The sequence below is a fragment of the Sphaerodactylus townsendi genome, linkage group LG10 (genome assembly GCF_021028975.2).
Source record: "Sphaerodactylus townsendi isolate TG3544 linkage group LG10, MPM_Stown_v2.3, whole genome shotgun sequence".
Taxonomy (NCBI): domain Eukaryota; kingdom Metazoa; phylum Chordata; class Lepidosauria; order Squamata; family Sphaerodactylidae; genus Sphaerodactylus; species Sphaerodactylus townsendi.
This window is the reverse complement of record NC_059434.1, coordinates 25,278,469-25,289,110: the sequence shown is the minus strand read 5'-3', so window position 1 is coordinate 25,289,110 and position 10,642 is coordinate 25,278,469. Positions and strand designations below refer to the sequence as shown.

General features: G+C 41.9%; 1 protein-coding gene across 3 annotated transcripts in view; it reads right to left on the bottom strand.

Annotated features, from left to right (window-relative positions):
• Positions 1-296: 296 nt before the first annotated feature.
• The window catches only part of TRMT9B (tRNA methyltransferase 9B (putative)), a 28,011-nt gene continuing 17,665 nt past the window's right edge, over positions 297-10,642 (bottom strand). For 2 of the 3 annotated variants that reach the window (XM_048510123.1, XM_048510125.1), the window contains exons 2-4: positions 8,236-8,390; positions 3,287-3,460; positions 297-1,503 (exon numbers count right to left, since the gene is read on the bottom strand). In XM_048510123.1, the coding sequence (XP_048366080.1) occupies positions 479-1,503; positions 3,287-3,460; positions 8,236-8,389 (1,353 nt within the window). In that variant the 5' untranslated portion in view covers position 8,390 and the 3' untranslated portion in view covers positions 297-478. The remainder of the gene's footprint in view (positions 1,504-3,286; positions 3,461-8,235; positions 8,391-10,642) is intronic. The other variant, XM_048510124.1, reaches the window with a different exon arrangement.

The following is a 10,642-nucleotide window of genomic DNA, read 5'->3' as shown; positions in this document are numbered from 1 at the left end:
CCATTTTTCAAAACCAGGGCCCTGCGTTGCAACATGTGTGCTACTGAGCCAAAAGCTCAGCAAATAAAGAGACTCACATTGAGTTGATTGCCTGTGGGCTCAGGGCTAGCTGAAATTTTCATCAAAATGATATATATCTATATATAAGATATATAGATAAATATATATCTCTATATATTTATCTTTATAGACAAAAAACAATTGATATCCATATATATTTATATATAAGATATATAGATAAAAGACTGTACTTCTTTTATTTACATCTCTTATATAGATGTATCTTACAAAAAATATTTACTTGTAAAAAAGTTTATTAAAAACATAAACAGATTTCCTAAAGCCGATGTTTCAGCTACATGTCAAGTATCCCTTTTCACGATGCACAATTCATAGAGATGCAAATAAAGCGAGTGACAGACAGACAAAGGCTCTAAAATTCCACGGGAAGCAAAGTCTGAAGTTCTTTTCCCCACAGTTACACTTGAGGTTGCACATCCCTTTTCTCTACAATGATGCACCAGTTTCCATGATCGTAGCTTGAACTTAGTATGTGGACCTCAGGCACGCTTTCTTCCAGCAGAGAGCACAGCTCCCCTTCCCGAAAAACATGATAATAGCGCATGAAGTCTTTCGAATCTAGACTGTGAGCAGTCTGGTCTCCCACAGCTACAGCAGCATCTACGATAGATTCACTAGAGCCAGCAGATGATGTCCTTTTCAAATGTTTGCCTGAAAGTGAACGACCCTGACAGACGCAGCCGTTGCTTATGTTTTCTATGGGACCATTCAGGAACAAAGTTTCTCCATTCTTATTTCTCGCTAATAGGGGTGGCTCACCGTTGAAGTCCCTCAACGACCTTGAGGCCGTCAACCATTCCATCTTTCTGCAAGCCACATGCTTCATAAACACTTCCTCATAGTCATCTAATCTTTGCCCTTTCAGCAAAGCTCCTTGTCTACCAAAATCTAAACTACAGTGCCTCGACGGCTGGACAGACACAGTGCTGTTTGTCCATTCGGCGGTGTTCCTCAAAGGCTCCAACTTCCCATTTGGCTTCTGCAAGGTGGACTCATCTAAAGATCTGGAGGAGAACCAGGCCCGAAAGGATCTCCCCAGAACACTGTAAAATCTGTTTTCTTCCTCATCAGACATTTTTGCACAGCAAGCTTCAGCTAAGCAGCCCTCAGTCCTGTGGGGATGCTTCCGGTTAAGGGCAAGAGGGTAGCTGTTTTCAGAGTCCATTAGCCGCTGCAACGGCTGAGTCTGTGACTTTACACTGTGTGCAAGATCATTCCTGAGCCCGGCCTTATTGGTTTCAGAAAGGAGCTGGGAGCACAAGGCTCTGTTCCACGGAACAAACACGTCTTGTTTCTCAAAGCGCCGAGTCTTTTGTTCCATAGCCCAAACATATATCATCATGTGGCCTCCGGGGACCAGCACTCTGGCCATCTCCTTTATTGCTTTGATACGTCTTTGTTTAGTGGAGAAATGGTGAATCACTGGGAAAGGAACAAAAAAGACATTGGCGTTCAGCAACAAGTCAGCTCTGAGCGATACAAAACGTAACAAAGTTCACATTAAAAACCTGCCCAGGCAAAATCTCAATTCTGCAACCAGTAAAACTGCAATTTTATACCATGTGTTCTGGTTTGCTAGTCATATGGTGGCAATGGGGTTCTATAGCGCTGGCCTCTAACCACTCATTATTCAGATATGTCTCCTCTGGGATTTTGGCAGAAAATTACCCACATAGCATCAATAACATCATCTTCACAGCTGTGAGTCCAACACCCTGCCTTGCAAAAAGAAAAGGCAAGACCAAAGAAACTGGATTCTGGATTCATTTATTGCATCTTGTATTTTTCCTTTTTTTCATGCAGAATCACAGAACAACTATTTATGAGAAGCTAGCCAAAAAAACACCTGGCAGTATAGCACAAAGAGGGGGACATTAGACAATTTACTACATTCTGTTCATCATGATACATAATTATTAAGGTGAACACAGACATTCGGGAATAAGTAACAGTTAGATTCTTAGCTGTTCATCCTCCAGCAAGGAGCTAGAAACAACATTTGCCTAGCTTTTGCTTTCCAGATTATCAGTTTAGCTGGAATCTCTGCTCTGAGTTCTCTGCAGAATTGGTCCCAGAACTGATCAGTTTTAGCTGCACTGCCCCCACCCCCAAAAGCCTTTCTTTGCAAACAGAAAATTCTCATGCTTACCCACATATACACAATTTGCTTGGCTGCTGTGAGAACAAGGATGCTCAACTAGATGGACTGCTGGCATGATCCAGCAGGACTGTTCCCATGGGAAATGCAGATGACTCATCCCTTTAAAAGATTAAGATGGTGGGGAAGGGGACGGAGGAATCCGCAGCTCCTAGCTGCAAGCCTCCCCATCAAATCTTCCACCCAACCTCTCGTATTAGCCTATAAACAGCATCTGATACATTTATGGATTTGCTACAGTAGGCTGCAATCTTTAGCCATTCAATTATTGTGATTAAACTGTTCCCTGAAGCTTGAATTATTCCAGCTTAATAAAAAATTAAAAACATCTTTGATATGTAACAGATAAACAAATGTCAAATTTTATATATCTCTATCTCTCTGCGACTCCCTTCTCCTAAGCCGGATTCTAGGACTTTTTTCTGCTAAGACCTCCTTTGATGGGGGAAGCGTTCATCCGACAGAGAAATCTCTTCATTGAAGGAAGACTTGGTAGAAGACAGCAATAGGACCCTACTTGAGGGAAAGCTATACTGTTCCTATTTTTATTCTGCTGTCTATATTTGTACCAGTCAGAAAAGGCAGGGGAAACATGCTCTAGCACACAGGTGTCAAACTCGCAGCCCTCGCAGTTATGGACTACAGTTCCCATCATCCCCTGCCAGCATGCTGACATCTGGAGGGCTGCGAGTTGGACATCTATGCTCTAGCTGGTCTGTTAGGCACCCAAGAGATGATTCCTGCTCTCCCCACTCCCAGCTTGAACTTCAGGGTCTCTCTTTTATGCTAACCTGAAGAAGAAAATTTATTTCATATCCCTCTGCTTGGTAAATACGGCTGCAAGGAAAATATATTGGTGCAGCTGTTGACAAGAACAGTTAACATCTATACTCTTTTCAGGACAAAACAAGCAGGCATCAATGTAAAGCTGAGCATTAAACACTGAAAGAAGTTTTCCATACATATCGATTGTGTTTTCCACACTTATCAGAAAACACAGCAGATATATGGTTTTGTTTGACCTACAGACTGTTTCAACTTCCTTACCTCCAACAGAGATAATTGCATTGAAGCACTGGCCTCGAAAAGGAAGATTCAGGTTGTCGCAGATCATCACTTCGCAACCGTTATTTCTTGCAATCTCTACCAAAGGGCCACAGTAATCACACCCCAGATTATACAACTGGCTGTTGACGTCAAGATACTTCCCAGTCCCACACCCTTTGGGGGAGTAAAACAAAAACTGTCAAAAGAATTTTCATCCATAGTACAAGGGAAAAAAACATACACCAAAACATAATTCCACCATGGTTCAATCATCATTCTTCACAACAGATAAAGTCAAATCTAACCCTTCTTTCCAATCTTCAATCCACTCTGGGCATATTTTCTAAGAACATCCAGTGTCAGACAATACAGACAGCTGGACAGGGCAAAACATAGGAGGAGGAAGAAGAGGAAGCGAAGGAAGAAGAGTTAGTTTTATACCCCGTTTTTCTCTACCTTAAGGAGTCTCAACACAGTTTACAATCACAATCCCTTCTTCTTCCCACAACAGACATCTTGGGAGGTAGGTGGAGCTGAGAGAGTTCTGAGAGAATTGTGACTAGCCCATGGCCACCCAGCAGGCGTCACGTGTAGGAATAGGGAAACAAGAAGACTAAGGAGCCGTGCAATGTAGAGTAGTAAGCTGAACTACTGCAGTCAAAGCTCTGTTCGAACCTGAATTCGAACCCAATAGTTCGAACCCAATAGAAGTCAGTTTCAGGTAACTGACTCAAGGTGGACTCAGCCTTCCATCCTTCTGAGGTTAGTTAAATGAGTACCCAGCTTGCTGGGGGTAAAATCAGTGGTGGGATTCAGCAAGTTCGCACCACTTTGGTAGAACCGGTTGTTAAAATGGTGCTTGTAAACAACCAGTTGTTAAATTATTTGAATTCCACCACCGGAACTGGTTGTTAAATTATTTGAATCCCACCACTGGGTAAAATGTAGATGACTAAGAAAGGCAATGGCAAACCACCCTGTAAATACAGTCTGCCTAGTAAATGTTGTAATATGACATCACCTCATGGATCAGTAATGACCTGGTGCTTGCATGGGGGACTACTTTTACCTATTAGAATATTGGTAACTCAGATTATTAAAAAGGAGACCAGAAGGGAACCAGGAAATTACAGTCAGCCTAACATCTGAACCAGGAAAATTAGCAGAAACTGTAATCAAAGGTGGAATTATGAAACACATAGAGGAACAAAGCCTGCTGAGAAAAAATCAGCATGGCTTCTGCAAACTGAAATCCTGCTTGGGAGTTCTTTGAGAAAGTGAACAAGCATGCAAACAACAGTGACATTACATTCTTTAACATGTGTACACCGCCCAGAGCCCTTCGGGGGTGGGTGGTCTAGAAATTTGATATATAAATAAATAAATAAACATCAAACAATCAATCAATCCCTTTTATTGGCATAAGTATTCTTTAACTTTTAAAAGGCTTCTTGACAAGGTACCTCATCAAAGACTCCTGAGTACATTTAGCAGTCATGTGACACAAGGGTCAGCATTATGGCTCATAGTTCGTTCTTAAATGATCCAGAACTGGGTGTCAGTGGTAAAGCAGATGACAAAATTATTCAGGATGGTGAAAACCCAGAAGGACTGTGAAGATCTACAGAGTGTCACAAATTGATGAATGGGCAACAATTTGGTAAATGAGGATCACGGTGAGTAATTGTAAGGTGATGCACAGTGGAAAAATAAATCCCAACTTCAAGTATAAGTTAATGGGGTCTGAACTTGCTGAGACTGAGGGGGGAAAGATCTCAAGGTTGCAGTGGATGGGTCAATGAAAGGATCCACCTACTCTGCTGAAACAGTGAAAAAGGAAAACTCAGTGTTGGGGATTATTAGGGAAGGGATTCAAAATAAAATGGCTGATATTATAATGCGCCTGCATATGTGTGTGGAATGGCCTCATTTAGAATACTGTGTGCAGTTCTGGTCACCGGGTCTCAAAAATTATGGAAAAAAAACTGGAGGGCAACCATGATCATTAGGGGATTGGAGCATCTTCCCTATTAGGAAAGGCTGAAGAATCTGGGAGTTTTCTGTTTAGAAAAGAGACAAGATAGAGGTGTATAAAATTACGTACAAGGAAGCAACCAGTGAAGCTGATGGGTAGCAGATTCAGGACAGACAAAAGAAAATACTTCTTTACACAGCAAGTGATTAAAACGTGGCATTCACTGACAGAGGATGTAGTGATGGCCACAGGGAGCTTTAAAGGGGGGTTAGACAGATTCATGCAGGATAGGTCAATCAGTGGCTACTAGCCACAGTTACTAAAGGGCAACTAAAGGGGAGGAAATCATTGTATTAGCTGCTAGGTGAATGAAATCACTGTATTGGTAGTAATTCTGTTGAAAGACTTGGAATTACTTTCAGAAACAGTGCTGCAACTTGTTTGCTAAAAAGTCATGCCACAAGACCTATGGGAGGGCTAAAGAGCACATTAAATAGGAAGAGAGCAACCTTTCTAACAGCAACCTACACATTTCTTTAAGCAGCACGCTAGGAATCAAAGATCACAGTCCAGCAGAGAATTAAGCATACGCAACACAGCAGTCAGAGCATTGAGGCATTCAAAGCTATCCACAATATAAGCCTTCGACAATATATCCACAATATGTTTTTCACAGCAAAAACCCAAGTCTTGGGGCCCCTTGTTCAACAAATGAACAAATTTGTTGTGGCATAAGCTTTTATTGAGGTGAAAGACCAATTTGATCTGATGGGGCAGACTGTGCTCTATGAAAGCATAGACTACAATGAATGTGTTACTCTTCAAGGTTTAAAGATTGGGTACCAGATGTCAGATAACAAAATGGAGAGAGCAATGTTGCAAGCTTTCTCCAGGGCATCTGGAAGGGCACTGTGGAAAATAGTGCTGAGCCAGGTGAATCTTTCATCTGATCTAGGATGGCTCTTATTACATTTTTTAAAAGTTCCATGGGATATCAGTCAGATGTGAAAAAGATATTTACCCTACAACTGCTTCAGCTGCATGTATTCTGATGCACACTCCAACCTATTCCACTTACATAAACAGAAAAGGGGCAGCTCAGATCATGCAAAAGAATGAATAACACGAACAAGGAGCTCAGATCTTCTGGACTCTGTACAACAAGTACTTTTGGGGCTCTGTGTTGGAATGAACGGGTTGGAGCCTATTATTTTTTCTACAAGTATAAGAGGGAAGAGGAGCCACTTTGACTCCATGAAGAAGAAGAGAATAAGAGTTTTGAATTTATATCCCACCTTTCTCTCCTGTAAGGAGACTCAAGGTGGCTTACAAGCTCCTTTCCCTTCCTCTCCCCAAGAGACACCTTATGAGGTAGGTGGGGCTGAGAGAGTGCCAAAGAACTGTGACTAGCCCAAGGTCACCCAGCAGGAACGTAGGAGTGCAGAAACACATCTGGTTCACCAGTGTGGTACCTATGTATGCAAAAGAAGGTGTGGTACCTATGTGATGTGGTGAGAAGGTGTGGAACCTACATGTACAAAAACCAGTTGGAGTGCCAGTGGAGCAGGTTAACCAATACAAATATCTTGGAATTACATTTTCTTATAACCTCTCCTGGTTACCCCACAAAAAAGCTGCTATTGCAGGTGCTACCATCAGTTATTCTGCCATTGCACGCTTCTTTTATGGAAAGGGCCACTCCCTTGTCCCAGCAGCACTAAAAATCTTTAACTCTAAGATAGAAGCGCAGTTACTTTTATGGAATTACCTATCTGGCTCCAAGCAGTTAGTGACTCATTGAATACTGTCCAATCAAATTTTTTCCGTAGAGTTATGGGCCTGCCAAATTAGTAATGCCCGTGTGCGGCCCTCTGTTTAGAACTGGGCCAGAATTACATTGGATTTATAGGAGGAGGGCTTAGTTGAGAGCTTTTAAATTTTGGCTTACGCCTGCATTTCTCGCATGATGAGTACTCGCTGATTCACCTACTTTTGTCTGATACTCAGGCCCCAATCCATGGTTCTCTCTGATCGAAAGAAAGATTGAATCACTTGGTATATGCAGGACTAGCTTTTTCCGCTATCTAGTTCAGAATCCTACAACATGTAAAAACAAAAAATTTTGGAAAGCGAATGGATTAATTTATTTAGGGCTGCTATGAGAAACTTGTTCACCCTTACATCTTTCAATACCCCTATATCAAAACAGGATGGCTCCCTATTTGTATTTTTTGACTAATCCAATTCAGAGAAGAGCCCTCACGCTTGCTAGAAACTTCAATGTTTTTCCCCTCCACAGCTTTTATTCATTGGTAGATTTAGCAACTTGGAAATGAGCGAAAGGGTATGCTCTTGTGGTGAACAACAAATTGAAACATTGGCACATCAACTGCTTTGCTGCTACAAATCTGCTAATATCAGATCAAAATATTCCAACATTCTTTCCTAGGATACCCTAGTGGGAGATGGAAGAATCAAGAGTAGACTTCCCTTTCCTTCTGGACAATTCTGACAATGAAACTTGTGAAGATTGGTTTGCACAATTTTTTTTACTGGAGGTGATGCACAATCAATAATTTATATTTTATCTTAAACCTTTGTATTTGTATACCTTTTATCTTAAACCTTTGTATTTGTATACCTTTTATCTCAGGTTTTTTATTGTGTTATGATTATTGTTATGCCAAATAAAGGCTTATTATTATTATTATTATAAAAACCAGTTGGGAAGGGGGCTGGAGTGCAGAGAAGAATCAAGCTAGAATCAGGGAGAAGAAAAACTTGTAAGATCCAATCCCACGAATCTTAGGAGGACAAATAAACAAGCAATGGCACAACCTGGAGGATACAACACAGTTCAGAAAATCAAAATGTTCAACACAATCTTGCTGCTGTACAGAATGTGACAGAGAAGCCTTTGCTTCTGTTACTGACATCTCACATGCATCAATGCTTTGTAACAGTCACAGCTTACCTATGTCAGCGATGAGGCTGCCCGGGGGCTGTTCGAGTAGAAATTGTCGGACACGAGGCCATGCTTTGCTCTGCAGATCATGAAAATAGGTGGCTGTGCTTTCATAGACACTATGGACGTGTTTCTTTTCTAGCTGGGAAGCCTCTTGCTCCATCCTGCAAGGACCAGGCCAAACATGAGTTCAACAGCAACATCGTGTTGTTGAGATAAATTCTAGAAACACAAAGCCTCAAGCATCAACCCACCCACCCATCCACCTACCACCCCCCAACCACTCATAGGACATGATGTGGAGGACAATAGCTCTTGTAAAAACCTACAAGGGGAGTAGCCCTCAAACATTTTGAAGAATCCTCCCCCCCCCCTTTTCATATAAGCATAAGCATAAGCATTTTATTGTCATTGTGCACGCACAACAAAATTTACAGCAGCATTCCTCGATGCACACAATTTCAGACTCATACAACATCCTCCACCCATCCCTACACAGCCCCAAATACATCAATATGAAGCAGCGGAGTTTAGCATAGCCACAGCTCTAGAGTAGAAGCTGTCTACTCTAAACATACTCTTCATTTCATGCTGAAGTTTATTAGCGGAAGCACAAATCCACTGATTGATTGTGTTTTATTCAAAACATGTTATCCCATGTTTCCCCTTTTGTATTCTCTCAATGACTCCAACAAGCGGTTCTCACTTTTCAATGCAGGGTCTAACTACAGGTTAGGTTTCCCCCCAGCATTTCTTTCCCCGTGTCCCCAGTAGGCCCTGGAGTCACAGAATACATGCTACGTTTATTCAGACAATCAGAGGAGGGTGAAGCTTGTTTACAGATCACCTCCTAGGAAACAAGCCAGGCATAAAGAATGCAGGAGAGCCACAGCACTTAGAAATGACATAAGTGCGCTTGAAAACATAAATCAGTTTCTGAAATTTTCATAAATTCTTCACAGTTTATGAATGCCTGGAAACGTTTAGAACAAATACAAGCAACTTCTGTAGCCACAGCTGCTTTTACAATCCATTAAACTAGCAAAATAATGGGTATAATAATTCTCTAAGGCTTAGTCTTCATACAGGGATACTTTAGATGCAGAAGTAATCCAATTGGCTTAAATATAGCAGATGCAGAGTGCCGAATTTGAAAGTGTCTATTATTTGGTAGATGGCCTTGCAATACTGAAGGTGGGTGGGAGAGAGTAGCTGGCTGTTACAAATATCTCTTGATGTGTGTGAGAGAGTGTGCGTGCATGCTCACTGCACATAGCAATGCTTTGCAACACCTCACTCCTAAGCCCCACCCCCACACTTCCCACAGGATTCCAAACCATTCACTGTAAAAGTAGTGAGCAGGTTTCTCAGCAGTGGTGTAGTGGTTAAGAGCAGGTGCACTCTAATCTGGAGAACCGTGTTTGATTCCCCACTCTGCCACATGAGCTGTGGAGGCTTATCTAGGGAACTAGATTAGCCTGTGCACTCCAACACTGTGAAAGGATAAATTCACAAGCCCCATTCCCTCTTGGTTCAAGGAAGTCTAAAAACCCTGCAGCTATTCAAGTCTCCACTTGGTGACACCACCCTTTTTCCTGGGGTTACCAAACTTCTCTCTGGGCATTAACTGTTGCAACCAAAAATCTAAGATTATCGCCTGATAGATGGATTTGCACATCTACCACTCTGCATCTAAGCGGCTATTTAGAGATTCTGCCCCACCTAGTTCTTGCACTTTGATCCTGCGATGCACTACAGGGACACCTTTGCCATTTCAAGCTGCTGCACTCAAGGAATGGTGAGCTCACCAGCTGTTCCTCCCCCTTTTCCACTCTGAGATAGCAGGACCAAATAGGTGTGGTCTACAAGCCCTTTAATTTTATTCCATTGAAGTCAGTGGAAGCCACTGAGAAATGACTTGACTACCATATGCACATGGTTCAACCCCTCATTTTATCTTTCAAATCTTGGGAACTTGACAGTGAAGTCCAATGAAGCCCCCACCCCACTGGAACAGACTTGCAGATAGTTTCCTATTTTATTGTACTTTTCTATGTTATTTTTAATGGTGGTTTAACTGTTCCTTGCTCCCTGCTTTGTTTTCTGTTTTAAGTTTCTGGCACTGCCAGCTTTAACATTTGCGAAGCATAACCCACTTAAGTTTTTAGGCCAAGCTGGCGTCACAAAGCTCTGTGCCAATGAGGCCATCTTAAGTGGTTTGTAGACAGCAGCCAAAGTGTTCTTCCCACTCCCTTGAAAACCTCTCCTTTCACAGCTGCCACATCCAGAACAAAAATGGAAAGACTGAAGCTCTGTAAAGTGCAAACCACTTTGCAGAGCTGCCAGCTTATGCCAACACTGTGATTAAACTAAAGGCTCCAAGCAAAGTCCAAAGTTGACGCAGCCTTGTTGCAAT